The 23,712-nt window shown below is 38.0% G+C and overlaps 5 protein-coding genes across 9 annotated transcripts in view; 4 read left to right on the top strand and 1 right to left on the bottom strand.

The window, feature by feature from the left end:
- The first annotated feature begins 3,989 nt into the window (after positions 1-3,989).
- LOC129241677 (ubiquinone biosynthesis protein COQ4 homolog, mitochondrial-like) lies at positions 3,990-6,861 on the top strand. Its single transcript, XM_054878138.1, has 4 exons — positions 3,990-4,257; positions 4,330-4,534; positions 4,622-4,845; positions 6,711-6,861. The coding sequence occupies exons 1-4, from the start codon at positions 4,013-4,015 to the stop codon at positions 6,859-6,861; spliced, it is 825 nt and encodes a 274-aa protein (XP_054734113.1). The 5' UTR covers positions 3,990-4,012.
- A 119-nt stretch (positions 6,862-6,980) lies between these two features.
- On the top strand, positions 6,981-8,758 carry LOC129241676 (RAB6-interacting golgin-like). Of its 3 annotated transcripts, none has more exons than XM_054878135.1 (5): positions 6,981-7,107; positions 7,174-7,501; positions 7,603-8,173; positions 8,235-8,375; positions 8,431-8,758. In XM_054878135.1, the coding sequence occupies exons 2-5, from the start codon at positions 7,402-7,404 to the stop codon at positions 8,660-8,662; spliced, it is 1,044 nt and encodes a 347-aa protein (XP_054734110.1). In that variant the 5' UTR covers positions 6,981-7,107; positions 7,174-7,401; the 3' UTR covers positions 8,663-8,758. The 3 variants fall into 3 exon arrangements, with proteins under 3 accessions (XP_054734110.1, XP_054734109.1, XP_054734111.1); XM_054878134.1 differs by having other exon boundaries at positions 7,600-8,173; XM_054878136.1 differs by having other exon boundaries at positions 6,983-7,107; positions 7,174-7,480.
- A 2,485-nt stretch (positions 8,759-11,243) lies between these two features.
- On the top strand, positions 11,244-12,275 carry LOC129242467 (DNA-directed RNA polymerase III subunit RPC7-like). The gene is made up of 4 exons (XM_054879117.1): positions 11,244-11,421; positions 11,477-11,611; positions 11,664-11,903; positions 11,958-12,275. Exons 1-4 carry the CDS (start codon positions 11,275-11,277, stop codon positions 12,072-12,074), a joined length of 639 nt encoding a protein of 212 aa, XP_054735092.1. The 5' UTR covers positions 11,244-11,274; the 3' UTR covers positions 12,075-12,275.
- The window catches only part of LOC129242468 (uncharacterized), a 91,475-nt gene continuing 79,914 nt past the window's right edge, over positions 12,152-23,712 (bottom strand). The window contains exons 1-4 of one of the 2 annotated variants that reach the window (XM_054879118.1): positions 12,878-12,940; positions 12,738-12,804; positions 12,424-12,593; positions 12,152-12,361 (exon numbers count right to left, since the gene is read on the bottom strand). In XM_054879118.1, coding sequence (XP_054735093.1) covers positions 12,305-12,361; positions 12,424-12,593; positions 12,738-12,783 — 273 coding nt within the window. In that variant the 5' untranslated portion in view covers positions 12,784-12,804; positions 12,878-12,940 and the 3' untranslated portion in view covers positions 12,152-12,304. Of the gene's footprint in view, positions 12,362-12,423; positions 12,594-12,737; positions 12,805-12,877; positions 12,941-23,712 lie in introns of those variants that run through there. The other variant, XM_054879119.1, reaches the window with a different exon arrangement.
- LOC129242466 (exocyst complex component 1-like) lies at positions 13,231-16,810 on the top strand. Of its 2 annotated transcripts, none has more exons than XM_054879116.1 (8): positions 13,231-13,303; positions 13,382-14,181; positions 14,263-14,490; positions 14,557-15,006; positions 15,076-15,442; positions 15,505-15,631; positions 15,692-16,202; positions 16,267-16,810. In XM_054879116.1, exons 2-8 carry the CDS (start codon positions 13,537-13,539, stop codon positions 16,612-16,614), a joined length of 2,676 nt encoding a protein of 891 aa, XP_054735091.1. In that variant the 5' UTR covers positions 13,231-13,303; positions 13,382-13,536; the 3' UTR covers positions 16,615-16,810. The 2 variants fall into 2 exon arrangements, with proteins under 2 accessions (XP_054735091.1, XP_054735089.1); XM_054879114.1 differs by having other exon boundaries at positions 13,232-13,303; positions 15,499-15,631.

Genomic DNA, 23,712 nt, shown 5'->3' with positions numbered 1-23,712 from the left:
AATGTCAAAGGCGACATAAAAAAAGTTAATATTTAGGAATTATTCACTTCTGACATCAAAGCGTCACTTATGAAAGATTCTTATATTCATGCAAACATTTCATAAACCACCTACGCTAAATATGATTATTTCATAAAAAAAACTTTAATACTTCTGTCCTTATTTGATAATAATTGATAGCTGAGAATATTTTTTTATTATTATTATTAATATTTCTCCTCATAAAAAGAATATCACCTGTGTGGAGTCGGCTTAAAACTGTAAATCCCAACATTTGTGGACGCATACCACAAATAGAAGTAGGAGCTCGGTCAACCACCCAATAGAGGGCTTAAGCGCCAATTATATGTACATACATATATACATAGAGGCATTTACATACGATACTTAATATTACATTATATTGTTTCTCTTACTCTTAATAATGTCTAACCATTTTTGTGTAAATGCAATATACATATCTAGTTGTTGTTGTAGCAGTATAATTGTCCCTGTCAGTGTTGTGTATATCACCGGTTGTCTTCGTCTCACTCATCTAACGGTAGGCCCAGGAAACTTGCTGTTTCGACAGTTTGTGTCCAGAGGGAGAGGGGTGTTAGATGAGTGGGTTTGATGGGCATGCACCTTGTGATTGTCATCTTTCCCGTGGACTTCAATCCCATATGAGCAACAAAAACTACTCCTCAAAAGAAGCTATAAAAAGGCATATCGAAGCGTATTTTGGCTCCAAGGACAAACAATTTTTTGAGCAGGGAATTAAAAATTTGCCTAAACATTAGGAAGGCATTGTAAATAATGAAGGAAAATATATTATTGATTAATAAATACTTTAAACATCTTTTTTATTAATTTTAAAACCACCTTTAAAAACGCACGAGCTTATGGACTGACCTGATAGAAGTTACTTTTGCGAAGAGTACACAGTTGACGAGTACACAGAAGGCTGATTAGAAATAAAAATATATAATATAATATAAAGCCATTCCTACATAATTCGGACGGTTTTTATGAAAGCATTTTTCTTAATAGAAATGCATTATTTGCCTAATGACGCTGCTATAAAGTTTTGAAAAAAAACACTTTCTGTTTTGATTTTTCATCGGCTCCACCATCGGATTGTTGACTAATTAAATATATAAAATAAAGAACTAGGGATATTTTCATTGTCGTATCCACATCTTATAGTTTTGTTGTGCATGCATATGTATGCATGTACGATACCTGCCCCAAAACACGATTCATTGGTATAAAGTATACATTCAAACGGTGGTTGGGCAAAGAAGATTGGGCAGCTAAGTCTAACCTACTGTATACTCCATGTATGGTTATCTATGTTTCTTTGTAATATACCCACACAGCAACATTTGTTATAAAAAATGTCTAATGAGTCTCTTGAATGGAGGAAGATGCTGAGTAATCAACACCTGAAATAAAATTTGCGTTATTTGGTTGATGCTTCTGTGCAAGTGAATAAGTATGTGCATATATGTACACATACATATATACATATGTAGATTCAAAGTTACAAGAGAATTTGTAATTGAGTGTTTTCAAAACTCCACAGTATTTTAATTTTTGGTAATGGCCAAAAAAATAATTACAATATTAACAAGTAAGGCCCGGACTGAACTTTATAACCCGCAGGGCCAGTGGATATTTTCACTGCTAGCTGAATACTAAATATCAAGGTCGGCAGTGGCATCCACTCAGAAGTGCTACAGGCGAACTTAAGTCTACGGCTACATGACTATTGCATCGTCTTTCAAGCTGAGTTAATAGTTATAAAGGAGAATGCGCTGTGGGTCATGAACTCGTCTCTTGTAGCACAACCGATCAATATATGCTCCGACAGTCAAGCAGCCATAAAATTTCTGCAACGCAATAACACTTCGTGCAAAATAGCAATGGATTGCCGAGCTATTCTTAATAAGCTGGCTAAGCACTGTACCACGAATATTGAATGGGTTTGTAGACATAGAGACATTCGTGGAAATTTCATCGCGGATGAGCTGGCTAGGAGGCGAATTGATCTGTAATCTGTATAAATGACGCAAGCCAACTGTAGCTACCCACGGAGCCCACTTGTGCGATAAGGTTGGCAGGTTTGGCCTAGAAGGAATGAACACAGGACTAAACCCTTCATCAATCTAGACTGGCTTTCTGTTTATGCAGTGGTTGGTATCATCACCGGGCATTGCTTAAGAGAATAGATTGAAAATGCTTGGGGTTTTCCGCTAATGACTGCTGTCGCAACTGCAAAAACAAGGAGGAGGTGGAGAGCTGGAAGTGGGAAACTACGTCTGCCACTGTCCCGGTCTCTTTGTCTAAATTCTAATAAGGGTCCGTTCCAGCCATAAAACGTACCATCGAAACAAAATTTGCGCGATACAAAAGTGTTGTCCTGTAAGCAGTTGTCATTTTCGCCATACTTCCTGTACACATTGTACACATAATCTATTTTGCTTTCAGTCAAATTCGTAGCGACAACGGACGGAACGGACCCATTGTGACGGGCCCATCACTTCTGATTCTGGTATACTTAGAATTTTACCGTTATTCGAAAGACGTTGCCAAATATTGGGGAATTAGAGGTGGAACTTGAGTCCACACTAGTGATATCACAATGGGCCTCCAAGCCTAAGTGGGCCCCCCTTTATACCCTTATGCAGTGTGGCAACCACCATACCCTAAACTAACCTAACCTTAGTAAAATTTAAACTTTTGCTGGCTGCTCCAAGTTTCATTCAAATATATTACAGGCTTTTTCAAGTCTACATAATTGCAGACTAGGAAGAAATGCAAAGGTCTTATACTAAAATGTTTGTTGGGCTAATATTTGAGTAAATATTTGTGTACGATAACACAAAATTTTTAATAGTTTTTACTAATCTTTGCAAGTAGGTATTCATTAGCGCCAAAAAATTACCTATAATTCAAAATTTATAAGAGCAAATCGGCAATTCGATGAAAGTACAGAAATTAAACAGACAAAAAGAAGATAAAGAATAAAGAGAGTGGAAAGCCAAGAATATGGAATAAATCGTGCATGCATACATCTGTACGTACATACATACGTTTGCACACAATGATTTGTTTGTCTGTACTGTCGTCACTCAATTGTCAAAACCGCGAAAAATAAAGTAGCGGTTTTCGACAGGCGAAACTTTTTGTATTCTGTTTTGTATTCTGTTCACCGTGATTCCAACGAGTATATATTTCAATTGTTTGTGTGAACTTTTTGTTTCAATATTATGAAAACAAAATACATTAATAAAGGTTGAGTTTGGGTTAAATTTCAAATTTGAGCTATTTTGCCCTTATTATCTCAAAAAATCTTCTCTATTAATTTTAGTAATTTCTAGATAAATTAATTTTTTTAATTATTTAAGCGTAATTTTCACTTTACTCGTAACCTCAGCGATGACAGATTAAAATACATATATATGTATATAGTTCTTAAAATATAAAATTATTAAAGAAAAAGTGTAAGTTTCAAAACCACTCTTTTTTTATGAACAACTGGAAATACATTTAAATAATAAGTTCTAAAATGGGATGATAAACTTTATTCTAGCTTCTAAACTTCTGAATAATTTTATGGCAGCTTGGCAAATAATTTCAAACAATAGAAAAAGATTTTTTTTTTTTTGATTAGCTTAAAAGCAATTTCAAAATTTGCACAGGTTTTTACGTAAGTAAACCATTATTGATAAATCTAGCAATCTTAAGGAAAATTACTTTCTGTCATGCACATTTGTTTTGGAAATGACATAAATATGTACATACACATATGCATATCTATGTATGTTTGTAGTAAGCTAAAGACAAATTAGCTTATGAAAATAATTACTTAGTTTATTTCAGTTCACTGCGAAATTAGTTCTTAATATTTTCCCAAAATTTGTTAGTAATTAAACAACTCATTACTTATACCAACAGCTGCATGGATCAATATGTATGTTCAATAACGTAAAACCTAATTTTAGCCTTTGCAGGGATACCGTATTTAAAAATGCTGCAGCGCGTCCGCACCTCAACGCAGCTCTTTAAAAGCCCCTATGTCTGTCGTTGTGCCGCAACGGGCACAATGCAAAGAAATGTCGCAGGCGCAAAACAATCCGAAAGTCCACCAATCGAAGGAACACAATTAGATGAGTCTACCAAAGAATTTCTTCAAAATCGCATAGAAATGTCACCATTTCAGAAGGTATTTCTCAGCGTAGGTTCATCTATTGCAGCGCTAGTAGATCCGCGAAGGTAAATTTTAAAAATTATGTACTTCTACAAATCTAACACATTGACATTGAGTTGTCCCTTTCTCTATCACAGGAATGATATGATCGCCGCACTGGGTGAAACTACTGGCGAAGCGGCATTGCAGAACATCTTGCAGTCAATGCAGGCCACTGCTGAAGGCAAGCGCATACTGCAGCAGAAGCCACGGATTAACACACGTACGGTTGATATCGAGCGCTTACGTTCGTTGCCAGATAATACATTTGGACGTGCCTATGCTAAGTTCTTAGATGACAATGTATGCAAAGTGAAGCATTAGAGCACAGAGTGCCTAATTCTATATTATAACTGTACATAATTAAATTACACAGTTTTACATTTACAGAAGGTAACACCTGATTCGCGTATGGAAGTACGTTTCGTGCATGATCCGATATTGGCGTATGTAATGACACGTTATCGCGAATGTCATGATCTAGTGCATACAGTGCTGGGAATGCCTACGAATATGCTGGGCGAAGTGGCTGTAAAATGGGTGGAAGCATTGAACAATGGGCTGCCTATGTGCTATGGTGGTGCAATATTTGGCGCCATGCGCCTGCGTCCCAAGTAAGTATAAGACGCGTATAAATAAGGGTTTTGACGCTTCGTTGGGCACCCGGGTCTGGCCAGTCTATTTATATAACCTTTTAAAAAGGTTCCTCGAACACGACGAAAAGAGGCCATATCCGGGTGCCCAACCGAAAGTTTTAAAAGAGGTGTCCACCGGAGGGTTAAACATCAAAAGTGGATCATAATAGAGCTTTTAACTGTCACTTCAGCAGCAAAATTGATAATATTTTAAGCTCTTACAATAGCAACAACTAGTTTAGAATCTATATATATAAAAATGAATTGCTGTTCGTTAGTCTCGCTAAAACTCGAGAACGGCTGAACGGATTTATCTTATCTTGGTCTTGAATTATTCGTGGAGGTCTAGGGAAGGTTTAAAAGGTGAGAAAAATTCGAATAAAGATATAGGTCAAAACGTGGACCCGGGTAACCTTCGGACGTGTATGTACAATATGAGTATCAAATGGAAGCTGTTGGTGAATGCTTTAGTTCAGAGTATTTTTCATGCCGCTCCGTGACTAGGGTCTCGAGGTAGAGACCAAAACGTGGACCCTAGAATGTGTTTGTACAATATGGATATCAAATTGGAGCTGTTGGTGAATGCTTTAGTACAGAGTATTTTTCATGCCGCTCCGTGACTGGGGTCTCGAGATATAGGTCAAAACGTGGACCCGGGTAACCTTTGGTTCTATATGTACAATATGGGTATCAAATGAAAGCTGTTGATAAGTGCTTTAATACGGGGTAATTTTCATACCTATTGATGACTAGGGTCTCGAAATATATGCCAAAACGTGGACCCGCCGTGTCTTTGCACCGAATTACAACCACGGGTACAGCGTTCTTTTGATCCAGCCATAATATCGCTTACTTTTTTAACGCTTGGGGCGGAACTGAACTGTCAAATTGACAGTGTGAGTTACAATGTGTCAATATTTCTTTCTCATTTGGATGCCATAGGGAAAAAACGTAAGTGCAATATGTAAAAATTGTTTGTGAATTTTTTTGGAGTGGATTTTGGAACAGTGAATAACTTCTTACGAAATTTGAGAATTAATGTGAAATCCGAATGAAATTATGTGTGAATGAAAAATAAAATATAATTGAAAAATATAAATGGATAATGGTTAAAAAAGCTCCAATGCTTAACAAAAAAACATATAAATTGAAACGAAAAATTGACGATTGTTTCTTAGTTATTCATATGCGTTGATTTGAAATTTAAAAACAATCTTCTTTTTTCCTGATTTTCAATTTATATTTTATACATATTTTATATTTACTCAAAAACAAATAGAAAAACAAAAAATATTGTTTATGCCAAAGCGCTTGAATAAAGATTAAAGAAATAAATAATATGAAAACCATATCTTTTCTGTTCTAAACCATATCTATTCTATTTTAGTGTGCCCAGCGAAGTGGGCCGGGCTTGCTAGTTATAAATAAAAAATTAAAACGGTTAGGGAATATGAAGGTAAAGAACAATTCTCAAGTTATACAACTCATCATTTGGAATATTTATGCCATTGCAAAAGCAATTTTAATTGCTTTTAAATATTTCTTAAATTATTTAAAAGTAAATTTAAAATACAATGTAAAAACAATTGCAAAACTTTATGAAAAAAATTAAAACCTTGTTTTGAAGAATTCACGGTATTAATTTTAAAATAATTAGTTTTAGTAAGAAATGAGAAATAATATCTTCCAAAAATGTATGCATCTCCAAATCCATCCAAACCGGGTTATGATGATCACATACTCATAGCTACTTACGTACGAGTATATACAAGTCAAGAGATGTCTTGCTAATTAATTTTTTTTTATAAATCTTATTTTTTTCGTTTTTTGTTTTTGCTTTGCAGACAACGAAAAGAATACGTGTCACGTTACTTGCCTTGGAGTTTAATGAACGGTAAGGAAATGAAACCCCTAATGCCTATATTTTGGGAAGAGCGCTGGGAGCAAGATATAGCGGAATTACGTAAAGAATTAAGAGTGACGATCTTAAAATGAAAAAAATATTGTGCCATGTGTTAAAAATTAAATATTTATAAAATAAAAATTAACACCAAACTATTTTAATTATTAAAACAAAAATAATTTAAATTACAATAGTTGAGTCCTATTCAGCGATTTTTTTGAAGAGCATGTGGTAACAGTTTTGTTCACGTCCTCACGGTATACGGGTCTACGCTACCGGAGTGACCCGGATCTGTATCCGGTCACCGGCCTCTGCAACAACATTCCAACTGCAAAGAAGTACATATGTACTTAACCAATTATTTATTATACAGGTAGTTGGTTCTAATTAGAAATTCGTTTCAGGGTTGAAAAAATTGAGTAGCGGCAACACTGTCGGAAGATCACCAATTGTTTGATGATGTGTTTGACATTTCTTCTTCACTGCTGTGTTGGTTATTAAATATTTATATTTGTTCTTGTAGGAATGAACATTTCTGTTACTTGCATTGTATTTATATTTCAATTAATTTTCTTATCAAATATAGTAAAAAGTGACTTGTTTTAATTATATTTTTAAATAAGTTATTGAATATGTCGAATAAATTCGATGGCTTCAGTCAAGATGAGATAAACAAAGTCTCCGGAGTCGTTAAGAACAGAACTGATCGAGGTCAACCAATAGCGGATGCGAGTAAGAATTGTTACATACATATGTATAAACGTAAAATTGTATTTAAGCACAGTTGGAAACAAAAAAAATACTGAAATTTATGTTTCTATGTACAAAAGTAGTAAAACCTGCATTTCGAGGTCATCATGGTGGTATAAGACGCATGCCAGAGAAGGGCTCAAGATCAATTGATTCTCAAAGAAAACAAATTCCAAGCTCTCAATCATCGACCAAATCAGCGCCTACGGTATTAAGTGAAAAATCCAGCAAAAGCAAAAATGGTGAAACAGAAAATCATATATTTGATCAAATCAACCTTGATGACAGCATGTCCAAATCGCTTGAGGATGCGCTTTTCTATCCACCACTACGAAAGCCGAACAAAGATTTAAATGAAAACAATACAAATGGCACACATTCTGCTAATGTGCACAATACCCAATTAGATGATTCCTCAATACTAAAGTTGCCAGACGTGGATAATAATGTAAATTCCACATCCACAAATGAAGCTAATGACTCTTCAATACTGCCAACACCTTCTTCAAAAGTGTCTACACCTACAGCAGAGACCTTAAATACTGATTCTCCATTTAAAGGGGTATCGTTGCGGGAATTTGAAACACAACGGAAGTTAATCGAGGAACAAAATAAACACAAGAAAGAGCTTCTATGTAAAGCTATCGAGTTACAGTAAGCTAAATTGTACAATAGTTCTGGAAAAAATCCTGAATTAATTTCTTTGAACTTACAGCTCGCAGAAAACAGCAGCAGAAGCACGAAAAATTGCCGAAATCAAGCAGGAACTTGCCAAATTGGACAATGATCTGGCGCTCGACGTTTCAATTCTTCGCAAACAAATTGACAATGCGTGTATTTATTTTTCGCAAGTCGAGTATGACTGAAAATAGTACGGATTTATTTTTATTTAATGTTTAAATGTTTTATAGGAAACAGTACATTAAAATAGAGGCTCAATTCTTGAAGGCAAAAATAGATTTGCATAATGCGGCAGAGAAGAAAGAATTACTTACCGAGCATTTGTGTACAGTGATTGCGCACAATGAGGATCGGAAAGCGCAAAAGCTTTCGGAACTAATGCAGAAAGTGGGTCTAACCGAAACGGGAGATTTGGAAGTAGGAGGGCCAAGCGTGTTGAATGGTGGACACCATTCAAACTAAAACGTTGTAAAACATATTTATATCTCAATTACTTATACTCGGGAACCTAATATAATATTGTAACAAAATAATTGATAAAGCTGTATAAAATACGTATGTATATGTAGTCATTTTATTAACCTTTTTTTTGGATTTTTCTCTTCATTTTCTTTCCTTTTCTGCTATGAAATAGGAAGTAATTTATTTATAGATATAAATTATGTATGTCTGTAAATTCAAATGTATGAACCAATAATTGGTGTCAGCTCTTTGGACGAGCTTTTCATTCAGTTTTTATGGGTGTTTCTCCATAAAAAGAGTGGCTTACATTTTTGTACTACTACAAAACCACCGAAGGTTTTTATGAGGAGCTGTTTATAAAAGACATTTTCTATCATTTGGTGTTGCATACCGGGCTCTACCGAACGTTAGTCACGCACAGACTTCGGCTACGGTGGCCGCATTTCTAATGCCGGCGCACACAAGGATACTCTAACCGATATATATATATACCTACATATATGCACATATATACCAAAATGCTCAAAATTAAGAAAAGAGCCCAATAATCAAGGCGTTTCTGATCGTTTATCCGTGCTCATGATAACTCCAGTAAAAATTAATCTATTTTAATGAAACAATCGCTCAAGTCGAAATTTTGAGGAAAACCATTTTTTATATATACCGTTAAATTATGCAGAAGCCATACGTTAAGCCTATATGTTATTGTTATTATTTATAGGAGATATATACAATATAACCCTAACTTAATTAGTACTCTGGCTACAAGCCCATATGTTTTTATCAATAATTAAAGAAAAAAACTTTAGTAAGGTAGGGATGAAAGTAGACCTTTGTGGGTATAATACAGGGGCATATATTGCACAAATCTTTCTTAAATCCACTTAGGCGGTTAGTGGCTGAGGCCATAAATAAAACTGGTTGTCCAAGGTATTGAAATGGAGGAAATCGGTCAAAAACCACACCCACGTAAAAAAGAGGAATATCTTTTTTATAAAAGAGGAATATTTTTGTTATAAAAGAATCACTCACATTTAGTGCAAATGATAAACCCGAACGAAATACATCGCAAGTAAAAATAAAAAATGAGCTTAGCTGCATGAATCTCGAAAATGACTTAATAAAATGCCTATTACACTGCAGCTTATTTATTTTTTTTTGTAGTAAAAAAATATTCTTATTAGAATAGTGAGCCGTAAGCCCTGGCAGCTAGTGCTCCTTTTTTTTATTGTAAAATAATAATTTATTGTTATTTTCCATATATTAAATAAATAAATAAATATTTCCGACAAACATATTTTTGAGATTTGTGTATTATAAATCTAAATTTCCACCACTGCGTCAAATACTACAAGCTATAACTCCCATTTTCTAAGAGCTGGTTTGGTTAAAAAAAATAACGTTTTACTAAAAGGTGCGCGGGTATATACAGTTCGGTCCGGATCGAATTCAATACTTCCTTACTTGTTTTAAAAGTGCGAATATTTACAATATAAATAAAATAAATCTTATAAATGGAATAAATCCTTTCATACATTTATTTAGGCAGGTTCTGTAATTTGCTTCCGGGTGAATTACAGTCAATGCACTGTGAATCCGATATTTGTTGTTCTGAGCTGCACTGTGCTTTATTTTTACCCTGGGTCTCGTCAGAAATCATCACGATTTGCACTATGCGTACAACTGGCAACGCTGCAGATCATCATGCAGCTGATATAAATGTTAACAATGTCCCTACATCTTGATTGCCTTTTAGACTGCGTTCATACTGGGCAATTTTGTTGCCTCAACACGCTATTTGTGGAAGAGCAGGCGTTGAGGAAAGGAGAGGGGACTGAGATGCTCGTGTTTGGTCAATGTTGGGTTTGACTGTAGTCCTAATTCTAAAACAATTGCAAGCATTGACAACACGAACAGAAAATTGGCAAAGTTGAATGTAGTGTTTCCTGCAATACGTAAATTGAAAGTGCTATTGAATTTAATATATGACACTGTATATGAGATACGAAACGATCATTTATTTTGGATGTAAGAATAATTTAACAAAGCAAAATAATAAAAGAACAACACAATAAAAGTGTTTTTTGTTAATAACTTTTGAAAGAAGAAAATAAATCGGTTTCTTAATTCAGATTTTTAGTACTGGGGTCAATATGCATCGATTGGTACCTCCCTTGATTTTTGTTGATGAATTTTTCCATGTGCCTCTAAAACTAGATAATTGCCTCAATTTCTTGGCAAAACCAAAACCAAATTAAACTAAAAAAAATAGAAGCAATAACACAATTTTTTGATGAAACCCGCAATTTTATGTTACAGAAACATAGCGATATCTCAAAATATAACGTAGTTCGTCTCCATCGATAACTTACTTCCATCGCCAAATCAAGCATGCAAAAAAATTACCTCAGCAATTTAAATCACCTTCATTTAAACAGTTCATTATAATCATTATACACATGACCAAAAAGCAATTTATCAGAAGTATACTTCTACAAATTGTCAAAGAACATAACACCCTTGGAACTGAACCTGGCGATATGCGGAGAACCGTGGCCCGACTGTCAAACTAAACAAAAAAATATAAATATATATAATTTTTAGAAATAAGCATGGCAGGTCGTGGACGGGGTAAAACTGGTTCGCTCACTCAAGAGCAACTCCAAACTTTAGGATGCATTGGAAAGGACATTCCACAAGTGCAAACCGCACCTCCCCCAACATTTCCACCGCTTATGACCAAACCAGTAAAACTTGAGGTAAATAATGGCATTATCAGTTTTTTATTAAACCTAATATCCATACAAATTGTAGACTACAGCAGCACAAAATTATCAAATACTGTGGAAGGAAGCGTATCTTAACCACATGCGCGATTCACCTTATTTCCTTACTCCAAAAATTGCAAATATAAACCGTAATTTGCAAAGCTACTCAGATGAATGGGCGGTAGGCATTGAAAAAATCCTTAAATACTTATATATGATCAAATTTCTTGCAGAGCGCCGTTGAAAGTGCTAAAAGGAAAACTAAAGCCGATTTTGTTTGGCAAATGATGCCCGCCGAACTACATTCTACGCAGAAGAAACGGCGTATTACAGGAAGTGATAAAATTGTTGCAAAAAAGTCGAAAAATGTCGACGACCGTTTGAAAGTGCTAGAGGAAAAAGAGCGAAATGAAGATAACAAAGACGTTGCAAAAGCCTCGACAGATTCAGAACAAGAGGACGAGGAGGAAGAGGTAGAAAGAGAAGAAAACTTTCAATTTAAGATTCTCATTTTCGCTTTCGTATAGGAAGCTCCTGCAGATGAGGAGATGGACGACGAGAATGATTATGGAAATAGTTACTTTGATAACGGTGAAGCTTATAATGAAGAAGATGACAATCTTGATGATGGACCTGTTTATTAAAAAAAAACATGATTACTTCGATTCTCCCTGCTTACTTGGTGTTGTCCGCCCACTAGCACACTTAATCTGCATAAATAAATTTTTTTACATCTCACAGATTTTTATTGTTTACGCATAAAATGTTACAACTTTTCTTTAACCGTAGACGATGTTTCGGTCGATTAGATCCAGACTTATAATGTACACCCATAATAGGGTACATACCTAAAATAAGGCTATATAATAACATTTTAGTCCAGCGACTGTGGTACCTTGCTGTTCAATTCAATAACTCCGGATGACTTTGCCTATGGTGAAGTATATTAAGAATTAGTTATAAATTTATAAGAGTTTGGGTAAATGATCTTACGAAGCCGATGGTGCCCGCTAAGAAAAGAACGCCAGTGATCAGCCAAGCATTGTATTTTGTGTTCTGGCGCGAGTGGTTTTCTTTCCAATCACCCTCTGGTACGGGTAAATCGTTTAAAGTGCTTTGTTGATGGTGACCACCATGGTAGGCTGCGCGAGACAGAGCGCCAACTGAAATAATTAAATAATGTAATGTCTTAATGCTGTTAAATTTCCACTATTCAATATGTTCACTATTAAAGCGCGAGTAATGAAGGTTATGTAATTTTTACTGAGGTTATTATGTACCCAATTTGTAATAAAACTAAACCTCACCATTTTTAACCAAAAGGCCTTGCTTCAAAATGTGCTGTACCAACATTTTTATATACTGCTATGCTCGCTAAATAAAAAAAATAATATGTAATTATGTACAATATTTATAACTATTCGCAATTTATTCAATTTTCACTCACATCACTTGCTAGCTCAATAAGAAAACTGCTGGAAAAATAATTCGGTGTATTTGATAGCTTAGCTTTCGAAGTAAAATTTTCGATATTAACCAAGGCGAATCCACGGAAGGCGAGGCGAATCTATGAAAGGTGATATCCACGGAACAGAAAGTTAATGTTTTGAGAAATTTCATCAGAGAACTTCACATTGCCATTGAATCGACCAAATTACTGAAAAGAAATACATGCAAATGTCACGATGTATAGAAAAAGAATGTGGCGCTGAAGTCACCTTTTATAAATTCGCTTCAATGTTGATGCATACGAACATACATTTTACACAATTCACAAATATTTTAGCCTATACCGCTTGTTTAATTATTGCTTACAATTTTATACCATAAATTTATTTCAAACTTCCAAAACAAAGAAGGGAATATACATATGGTATGTATTTAAATATTTTATATGTTCATATTATATGTCAAAAGTCATTACAACGATTGCAACACTTTCTTTTAGCAGCAATCAGCTGGTTTTGGCAGATGACACTATCTATAATCCGTTGAAAATTCGCAAAGAAGGCGTCAAGTAAAGAATTGTATATTTATGTTTTTGCGATGCGATTTAGTATTTTTAAATTTATTGCATAAATTTAATAGATCGTAATTTTGAGAGCAATGCTGACTACTTTAGCAAACATTAAGCACATCCTACAAAAGGAACTTTTCAATAATAGCGGAGAACGGGTGTTGTCTGTCGTGACTGTGACCAAGACTTTCAAAAAGAAAAGGGCTTGTTATTTGTGCATCGTTACAACGCCACCACCCGTGCCGGTGGTTACGGTATGTCTAGTAAAACAATCGGAACAACGAGAGGGCGAGTATAAAAAGAAACGTACTTGGCAACTGGAGGAAATAAAGTGGGTTGACGGGCGGAACGAGCAGTTTGAGACCCATGAATTTGATATACAAGTAGAAAAAACTTATAAATGGTACGCCTTAAATTTACACGAACGACAAAATTTTCTGGCGGTTTTGTACAAACAAATACATAAATATGTACGTGGCCAACAAGGCGAATTTCGTAACATTCCTAATGCTTGGCTCAATGATAAATCTCCAGAAAAGCTCGCCGCCGGGCGAAGTGCCGAGCAAAAGAATATTCAAGACACAGAAGATGAGGAAGAAGCACAAGAATTTACCGCACTTACAGATAAAGAAGCCACGGAATTGGGAAAATTGTTTTCTGAGTGCGACTTTGCCGTGAAGGATGCAGAGCAACTTATTGAAAAGTTGTCCAAAGAACTCCACGATTTAGATGGTGTATGTATTTAAACGATTAATTCAATTTATTTATACTAATTTTGGTTTATTTATGCTATTTATGTGTTAATTTGTTAATAGGCCAACATCCAAAGTGTATTAGCATCAGAAAAGCAAGTCATGACGTTGATGGAACACATTGATAAGGCAATCTCAGAGGCAGATAGCTTTGAAAGACGACTAGATTCATATGAGGAAATATTGGGGCATGTAAAAGAGACTATGGAGAAGATCGGTGGTAAAAACGCAATGATAGAAATTGCTAACAACAATAACATAAAATTGATGAAAGAACTGAATAAAGTTATTGTAAGTGAACCACTACATTTTTATAAATTATATTCGACAATTTTATTAAATTAATAATGTAAACAGTCTCAGCTCGATTTGCCTCAAGTACACCAGCAAGCGCTAGATGAACCGGATTTGAAAACCGTTTCCGGAAGAAAAGCTGCGATTGCTGCCGCACAAAGCTTACAGCAAGCGATGAATAGCGATATAGATCCCACTCTGCTTCGCCTGGAGGCTGTGCAAGATCAACGAAAACGTTTTGAAAAATGGAAAGCAAAATTCTCGGGCATTTTAAGCCGCTTTATGAATAATTTATTTATACACTTGGGAAATGAGATGGGTGACAATACGACAATGAGTACAGAACTTGTGTTACCGAATCACTTAACAGTACATCGCGAGCTAACTCCTTACACAGAGCTTATGCATTGGACAAAGGCAATGGATCGAAAGACGTATGATGGTCTAACGCGTGTTTATACGACGTCTCTTAGCAAGATATACGAGCGTGATATCAGGAATTTTTTTACTTTGGTATATTTTGGGAATAAAATACCTATTTAGTTCAATTTCAATTTTTAAAATTTACTAAATTTACTACAGGCTAAACTGCAAATATCAGAAAAGTTGCGAACATCAGGTGAGGATTTGGACACATCAACTTCTTCAAAAAAATCCGCTGTGTCAGCTGCGCCGTATGGCACCTTAGGTGTCAACCGGGACCAATGGGGACCTGGAGTGGAGAATGCAGATCGGGAACGCTTCGATTCAGTACTGGAAAAAGTACTGGCAGAACTGGAGCCAGTTGCGCTGCAGGAGCAAATGTTTTGTATAAATTTTTTCCAAATGGATGTTATTAGTCCAACATCGAAGAATACTCAAACAACTTTGGATGTATTAGAAAAAAGTACTGATTCTGCAAGTATTTTAGCTTCACCAACATCGGCAAGTGGAGGCGGCGATGCTAATGGTGCGTTTTATTAATTTATTGTTTTATTTCATATGACTATTCTTACTTGTTTCTAGGTGCAGGCTTCCCACAAAAAAAAATTGATCGTCAAATAAATGAAGAGGTTCGTAAACTGATGATTGCCTTATTCGGTTGTTTAGAGCCCGAGCTGGTTAGCTTCATACAAAGCTTCGAACGTATTGATAGTTTGTAAGTTTGTTGAATATTTTTATTCTATCTATTTGTTTTGAATATTTTGCAACATTCTAGCTATTCCCTTTACGTGCTCGTCCGCCTAACGCAACATGTTATGTCGGCGCAAGATACACATTCCTTCCTCAGTATGACCTTCGCTTCAGCACTGGTTCAAGTGAAAAGAAATTTCGATCGTTTTATGCAGCAGCAATTATTGTCAATCAAAGAAGCAAAAGTGCCTAAACGTTCTAAGTGCGGCATTCTGCCTTATGTAGAAAATTTCGAGTATTTCGCTCAAACTTCCGAGGGCATATTCCGCAAGTCAGATCGTCGTACTGATATGGAAAAGTGGTATTTGCAATTAGTGAATGCAATATTTGAGAGCATTAGTGTTCATGCACAGGAGCACCCAAAAACACCGTCACAAGTAGTACGCATGGAAAACTACCACCACATGTATTCGTTGCTGGCACAGTTAAAGGTACCCGGCCTGGATGCTTTGAAAAAGGAAGCGAAAATGCGATATAATGATGCTCTGAAATTATATGTCATACAATATTTTGGACGGCCACTGGAAAAGTTGAATGTAATGATTTCTTTTTAATTCTAACACAATAGCATTCAAAATACTTTCACACACTTTCTTTCAGCTCTTTTTCGAAGGTGTGCAGCAAAAAGTGGCACAAGGTGTTAAAGAAACAGAAATCAGTTATCAAATGGCTTTTTCAAAACAGGAATTGCGTAAAGTTATCAGTCAATATCCAGCGCGTGAGGTCAAAAAGGGGCTAGAAAATCTATACAAAAAAGTCGAAAAGCATCTTTGCGAAGAAGAAAATCTACTACAGGTTGTTTGGCATGCGATGCAAGAAGAATTCATTGCGCAGTACAATTTTTTGGAGGAGCGTATACAGAAATGTTATGCAGGTGCTATGATTACTTTAGAATTCAATATACAGGATATATTAAATTTCTTCTCAGACATAGCACGTTCGCATTGAATTTCTTTTAACAATTAGTTTTGTTGGAAAAAATTCGATACAAAATATTTTTATGAGTATCGTGTATTATTGTTACGAATGTTATGCTTAACTATGCTTTTCAATAATGGTATAAAGACATTAACGAAAATTTATTAATTTTAAGTGCAATGGAGCATGCAATGAATGATAAAAATATTTAAATTTAAAATCAAAAGCGTATTTCATTAAATTGTATGCGCGTAATCAGTCAGTGTTAAACAAAAAAAATTGATTAAAAACCTAGCACCTACACAAATCTTCGGACATATAGTATTGGAATATGGTTGTCGATGTTTTTGTTGTAATAGCATACAAATTCGTTCTCAACGTTTGTGGAATGCTGCTGAAGTGACAGTTCTTGGTCGGATTTAAACCCGATCGTTCAGGTAGCGAAGAACCGACTGTCGTGTGGACGTGTTTCATTGCTGTTGTTTCATTAGCATAAACCTTCCCCATAAATGCTTGGGTAATGCTGCTGAAACAACAGTCCTTGCTTACTCTTTCCCACAACGGTCGGGTCTACATTGCCGGAACGACCCGGATTTATATCCGGCCAAGGCCTCACCCCATTGGTCGTTGAATTTCCAGTTGGCAGACATTTAGGTAGGTAGGGTGGTTGTCGTAAGACGCACTTAGACCTTCGGCAGGTCCATTGTGATGCCACTGGAGCTTATCCTTACTCTACGTGTTCCCTTTCAAACCATCCGGTTGCTTTAATAAACGAGCAGAGCTTCGTTAGCTTTAGATGGGCTATATCCGCTACATCGGTTAAAAATGCTGTATCGAGGGTGCGCAGCCTTCTCCTAGCTAGGCTTTCACACTCACATAAAAGGTGTCTGACTGTTTCCTCTTCTTCTGTATTTAGACAGCTTCTACAGAAATCGAAGTAAGGTAGTCCTAACCTTCTAGCGTGGCTGCCTATTAAACAATGACCTGTTAAAACACCTATCATTTTTCTTATAGATTCCCTGTTGAATCTTAGCAAGATCTTCGATCGACCGCTGTTCCAGTTCGGCCATGTCTGTCTGCTTAGTTCGCAAGTTGTGAGGTTTTGCCAGATTGTATTTACCTTTTTGATGGTTTCCCTGTCTATAAGTAATTTACAGGTGGCTATAGGTATGGGTAGCAGTTCCTTATCCGGTTCGAGATCGAGCGTTGTACCGGCTCTTGCAAGTTCATCCGCCTTACAATTTCCTGGAATGTCTCTGTGGCCCGGTACCCAGATAAGGTGCACCTTGTAGCACTTAGATACGTCGTCTAGTAGTTTAAAACATTCTAGAACTGTTTTTGACGAGTGTGTTTTTGATTCCAGCGCTTTTATTGCTGCTTGGCTGTCCGAGTAAATGAAGACTTCATTTGTGGATAATACTCTCGTTTTTATCTCTTTAAGCCCCTCTTTTATGGCAGTGACTTCCGCCTGAAATACACTGCAATGATCAGGTAAGCGGAATGATTGGCATACTCCGAGTTTGTCGGAGTAGACCCCTCCCCCTACTTTGTTATCCAGTTTTGAGCCATCTGTGTAGATGTTTACTTTATTTATCTTAACAATGAGCCCGTTATCCCATTCCTCTTTGGAAGGAAATACTGTGACGAAGGATTTATACAAATTGATGTCCTTGGTTCTACAGAAATCCGTTGTGTTGGGAATGCAGGGGAATTGTTTTAAAATTGAGGAGTGCCCTCTTTGGTTCGTTCTGAGTAGGCCGATTTCTCTTAGTCTGAGAGTTGCTTTGGCAGCTGTTTGCTTACCGTACTGCTCTATTGGTAAAATGTTAAGCATGATATTTAGTGCATCTGTGGGTGTGGTTCTGAGGGCTCCGCAAATGCAAAGACTGGCCATTCTTTGTACGTGTGCCATGGTTCTTTTGATGTACAATTTATCTAAAGCTGGCCACCATACTAATATGCCGTATGTTAGGATAGGTCTGACAATTGCCGTGTAAAGCCAATATACGATAGATGGGGAGAGACCCCAACTTAGTCCTATCAGCTGTTTACAAGAGTATAGTGCTATTGTCGCCCTTTTTACTCTATCTTCGACATTTGCCTTCCATGTTAGCTTTCGGTCCAGTATTAGACCTAAGTAGCGGGCCTCATCACTAAATGACAGTGCCGTTCCTCCTAGAGTCGGAGGAGTTATATTCGGTATTTTGTGTTTCCTGGTAAATAGGATTAGTTCAGTTTTATTGGGGTTGACACTTAGCCCATTTGCTTTTGACCAGTTTTCAACCATATTTAGTAAATCTTGCATGATTTCTATGAGTGTATTGGGGAATTTCCCCCTTACTACCATTGCAACATCGTCCGCATATGCTACTACGTGTTGTCCTCTCTCCTCTAGGCTCTTTAGCAATGAGTTTAGTGCCAGCACCCATAGGAGAGGGGACAGCACGCCGCCTTGAGGTGTTCCTCTGCTAACTTTTTTCTTGATCTCTGTGGCCCCTAGGGTTGCGATCACAAATCTGCTCAAGAGCATGTTTTTGATGAACTCAACCAGAGCTCCAGAGATCCCGAAATCCGTCAGTGCCTTTATTATGGTATCCGGTAGGATGTTGTTGAAAGCGCCCTCGATATCTAGGAAGGCTACCAGTGTGAATTCTTTGTTATACATTGACTTCTCGATTTCTGTAACAAGTGAGTTAAGTGCTGTTTCGGTTGATTTCCCTTTACAGTACGCATGTTGTGAGATGCTGAGCTTATTAGGGCTGATGTTAGCCCTAATGTGTTCTTCTAGAATTCTTTCTAATGTCTTTAGCAGAAAGGAGGATAGGCTTATTGGCCTGAAATCCTTAGGTGTTGTGTGTGAACTTTTTCCCGCTTTAGGGATAAAGACCACTTTTACCTCTTTCCATGTTGATGGGACACTTTTCAGTTTCAGAGCGGCCTTAAATATGGCCGTCACCCACTCCATGATGTAGTTGAGTGAATGTTGTATTTGGGCCGGGAATAATCCATCTGGGCCCGGTGATTTAAATGGTTTGAACGTGTTCACTGCCCAGGTTATCCTAGTTTCAGTGATTATTTCTTCAATGTCAGAATTTGATCTTTCCGTACCATTGTCGATTACTACGTTAGATGATTCGTTGCAGGGAAAGTGCGTGTCCACTAGCAACTTCAACGTTTCGTCACTCGAAGTAGTCCAACTCCTGTCCGGTTTTTGGAGGTATCCGATGGGATTGTGTTTTTTTGAGAGGATTTTGCGCAGTCTGGAGGCCTCTGTGGTTCCTTCGATTTCTCCACAGAACTTTCTCCAACCAGACCTTTTCGCTTTCCTAACTTCTTTTTTGTAAATTTTTAGTTTACTGTAGTAGCAGTCCCAGTCTTTACTCTCCCGTGTCGCTTTCGCTCTGTTAAACTGTTTTCTGCTGTCGTTTCTTAATGTAGACAGGTCTTCTGACCACCAGGGCGGCTTTTTCTTCCCCTTATACCTACTTAAAGGGCAAGCCTTGTTTAGCGCAGTTCTACAGACCTCCGTAAGGGTTTGTACGTGTTCGTTCAATGATTCTCTGTCTTCAATAGTAATATTTTGGGAATTTGGAAGTCTTTCCTTAAGTTCCCGTTTATATATATGCCAGTTGGTCTTTTTCAAGTTCCTATTGGCGGGTGGAGCCCGTGGGTTGTTTCCCCCAAATTTAATTTCTATGTAGCGATGATCGGAGTAAGAGTGTTCATTCAGAACCCTCCACTGCGTCATCTTTCCGTAAAGGGTTTGACTTGCCAGCGTAATATCAAGAACTTCTTGTCTATTACGCGTAATAAATGTAGGTTCATTGCCTTTGTTACACACTAAAAGCTTACTACATATAATATAATTAAAGAGAGACTCACCTCGTTCGTTTGTATCCGAGCTCCCCCATATGGTATGGTGGGCATTGGCATCACCTCCTAGTACTAGTTTGCGGTTGTGAGCTTTACAGTCTTCCACAAGGCTTCTTATTAGCGGTGACGGCAGTGGACCTGTGTCGTCTCCGGCAAAATAGAACGAGGTTAGCCAGGTGTTGCTTCCGCTCACTTCCCAGCTAACCGTCGTAGTATCTGCGTTACTGAAATTATGAATCATAAAGATATTAAGATGTACTTTTGCCATTATGCATGCTCTTTTAGTACCTTCACAATTAGTCTTATATACTTTATAACCTGGTGTCCTCAAACCGCAGATTTCGCCATTCCGTACCCAGGGTTCCTGGATGAGGACTACATCCGGCTGATCTTCTGCCAGACGATCCAGGAGGGCATGGCAGGCTTCTTTACAATGGTGTAGGTTTATCTGAAGAAGATGCATTAGCTGTTAACGTTACGTCTGGGTCTTCTTTGCTTTCGCATAAAAGTTCCCTTTCGGAATACTTACGCTGTTGTGTGGGATACTTACCCTCCCGTACGAAGTACAACCTCCCTAAGCCCATTTCTGAGCCTGAAGAGGCGTATTCTTCTTCGGTGGGCTGGTCGTCCTCGCTCATGGGCTCGATTTCACTCATGGGCTCCAGCTCCCTCATGGGCTTTTCGCTTTCTTTCGTGGCGAGGAACTCAATAGCATCCGTGTCGGTTTTGTAAATGTGGAGTTTCACCTTCACAAAACCGTACCGCAGTTGCCCGTCGCATTTCGCTAACGGTTCAATTGAGTTCTCCGTGAGGAGCAGGAGAGCCTGCATGGTGGCGCGCTTCTGCTCTTTCGATTCGTCCGCGCTGCTTTGGTTGGTGATGGTTTTGACGTATCTCCACTCCTGCGTTGGGATATCTGGATTGCAGACCCGGATGAGCTTCATAATCTCTACCGGGTCTTCGACGGTTGAAGGTAACCAAACCCTTGCTCGAGGCCTGGACGGAATATCCTTCCTGTCCACGACCACTAGCTTGGCATTTGGGTACACTTCTCCAACTTTGGAGATGGCCTCTTTGTACAGCTGAACCGATCTCTCATCGTCGCACGCTATTATTTTTATCTGGCCTTGGTGCCAGCCTAAGTCTTCGCACGCAGGCGGGGAGCCGGGGTTCTCCAGAATGACCTTCAGTGCCACTTTCGTTAGCTCGGCCTCTACCCATTTCCATTGGGCCTTGGGGATCATACCTTCAGGATGGTTCTGGTCCAGGACCCCTATGATAAAGCGGTCTTTTGCAACCTCCGCAAATGATTTTCTGGGCGTCACGCCCATTGGTTTGTGCCTTTTTGCACTTGGCTTATTCTCCTCCAAGGACCGCTGTCGTTTTGGAGCCGACTGTGTTGGTTTGAAGTCAGGGTTGAAATCAGGAATGATCGCTTTCGCTCTATCAATCGCCTCTTTCAACTCCTGAGACAATTCGCCTTCTTTTGGGTGAGTTTCGTGCACCCTCCTTAGGAGCCTGGCTGCATTTCTGCGATCCTGGTAGCTCGCTTTCGCTGGGTCTACCACCCTCACAAGCGGCCATCCTTCGGTACCGGAGCTAGCAGTAGCTGTGCTTCCGGTCGGGACCGTTTTTGGGGGCTGAATCACAGTAGATTGCCGGGCTAGTGCACCCCTACTTGTGCTTGGACCTGTGTCCAGCTCTGGTTGTGTGGCAGCTGGCCTCGCTTTCGCTGAAGTTGTCGCTGTGTGCTTTGATCGACTTATTTGGCCGATGGATGGAGTTCTATGTGAGCTCGGTGCAACCGTTGCTCTTATTGTGGAACTGTTTGTTCCTGTCGGTCTTTTCGAAGGAGGACCGATCTCCTTTTTTTTAATTGTTTTTGAAACGTCTTGCATGTTTGGACCCACGAGTGTCGGAGAAAGGATGTCCGCCCGTGCATAGCTCCGAACTACACGGGTAAGGCTAGTTATTACGGAGGGCGCCAGGTATCCGTAAGCTCCGTTCGAGACTTGGTTATTTGTTAGAAGGGCCCCAAGCCTGACAGATTCTCGGCACGGGTCGCATCACACCTTAATCCAGCCCTTCACCCCCGACCACGTTAAGAGTACTTTGGGTAGAGCTGTACTATTGAGGAGTATCGAACCCAACCCATAGTATCCTTAACTTAGCTAAGTACCTCCTATAAATAGGAAAGCTGTGGTACTTATTACCAGCTGGAACCCTCGGGGAGGGTTCAGTGGAGGATTTTCGCCAGCCTTTACCAGCAGACATTTACATACCAGCGTTTTTTTACTGCATCTTTACTGAAGGCTCAAAAACCGACTTTGAAAATAATGTGCAATAAGGACAGCCTTAACTTTTGCATTGAGGTAATTTTTTGGCTATATAAGCTAAAGCATGCGCAACTGTTATCACGTGTGAAGGTTTAGTTAAGATCTGGTCTTACTGGTTAGACAGGATTGTAGAAAACTGATGAGATTGTTGACTGGTCATTTAACTCTATTTCCTGCCTGCTTTGAGGAGGATCCGACAATTGATCATATCCTGTCTGTCTGCTTAATCTTTTGGAAAAGATATGTTCACTGACAAGAATTTAAGCTCTTTTCGGCTAGATTTCAAATAGATTAAAAGGAACAAGAAGCCACTACAACAGACGGTACGTGGTCTGAGTGCTATTTCTTTGCTTTTGTTATTTGCGGAGTACTGATAAACAAAGATCTTTCGGCCATGCTCGAAAAATTATGTCATGAAAGATACCTAAGATACAGCTATAATTGATGTTGTTTAACGGTAGGCACAGCCTGCGAGATGTTTCGTCGGGGTGTAATCAGAGGTAGGGAGTAGGTAGGTAAGTAGGTAGGGTGGCTGTCGCAACTTTAGACACGCAACACTTAGACCTTTCGTAGGTTCATTGCGATACCACTGGAGCTTATCCTTACCCTATGGGTTACTTTTCAAACCATCCGGTAGCTTTAATAAACGAGCAGAGTTTCGTTAGTTTTAGATGCGCTATGTTCGCTACATCAATTAAAAATGCCGTGTCAAGAGTGCGGAACCTCCTTACAGCTAAGCTTTCACACTCACATAAAAGGTGCCTGACTGTTTCCTCTTCTTCTGTATTAAGACAGCTTCTACAGAAATCGAAGTACGGGAGTCCTAACCTTCTAGCGTGGCTGCTTATTAAACAATGACCAGTTAATACCCCTATCATTTTTCTTATAGCTTCTCTGTTAAATCTTAACAAGCTTTTTG

Source organism: Anastrepha obliqua, chromosome 3 (assembly GCF_027943255.1).
Source record: "Anastrepha obliqua isolate idAnaObli1 chromosome 3, idAnaObli1_1.0, whole genome shotgun sequence".
NCBI classification, from domain to species: Eukaryota; Metazoa; Arthropoda; class Insecta; order Diptera; family Tephritidae; genus Anastrepha; species Anastrepha obliqua.
This window is presented reverse-complemented; position numbering and strand designations above follow the sequence as displayed.

Excerpts from the sequence above, each read along its gene's own strand:
- LOC129242467 (XM_054879117.1), top strand. The coding sequence starts at position 11,275 with ATGGCAGGTCGTGGACGGGGTAAAACTGGTTCGCTCACTCAAGAGCAA. Across the intron at positions 11,422-11,476 it reads CCAAACCAGTAAAACTTGAG|ACTACAGCAGCACAAAATTA; the intron begins GTAAATAATGGC and ends TACAAATTGTAG. Across the intron at positions 11,904-11,957 it reads AAGAGGACGAGGAGGAAGAG|GAAGCTCCTGCAGATGAGGA; the intron begins GTAGAAAGAGAA and ends GCTTTCGTATAG.
- LOC129241676 (XM_054878134.1), top strand. The coding sequence starts at position 7,402 with ATGTCGAATAAATTCGATGGCTTCAGTCAAGATGAGATAAACAAAGTC. Across the intron at positions 8,174-8,234 it reads TGTAAAGCTATCGAGTTACA|CTCGCAGAAAACAGCAGCAG; the intron begins GTAAGCTAAATT and ends TTGAACTTACAG. Across the intron at positions 8,376-8,430 it reads ATTTATTTTTCGCAAGTCGA|GAAACAGTACATTAAAATAG; the intron begins GTATGACTGAAA and ends AATGTTTTATAG.
- LOC129241677 (XM_054878138.1), top strand. The coding sequence starts at position 4,013 with ATGCTGCAGCGCGTCCGCACCTCAACGCAGCTCTTTAAAAGCCCCTAT. Across the intron at positions 4,535-4,621 it reads CTAAGTTCTTAGATGACAAT|AAGGTAACACCTGATTCGCG; the intron begins GTATGCAAAGTG and ends TTACATTTACAG. Across the intron at positions 4,846-6,710 it reads GCCATGCGCCTGCGTCCCAA|ACAACGAAAAGAATACGTGT; the intron begins GTAAGTATAAGA and ends TTTGCTTTGCAG.
- LOC129242466 (XM_054879114.1), top strand. The coding sequence starts at position 13,537 with ATGCTGACTACTTTAGCAAACATTAAGCACATCCTACAAAAGGAACTT. Across the intron at positions 15,007-15,075 it reads TCAGGAATTTTTTTACTTTG|GCTAAACTGCAAATATCAGA; the intron begins GTATATTTTGGG and ends AATTTACTACAG. Across the intron at positions 15,632-15,691 it reads TTCGAACGTATTGATAGTTT|CTATTCCCTTTACGTGCTCG; the intron begins GTAAGTTTGTTG and ends GCAACATTCTAG.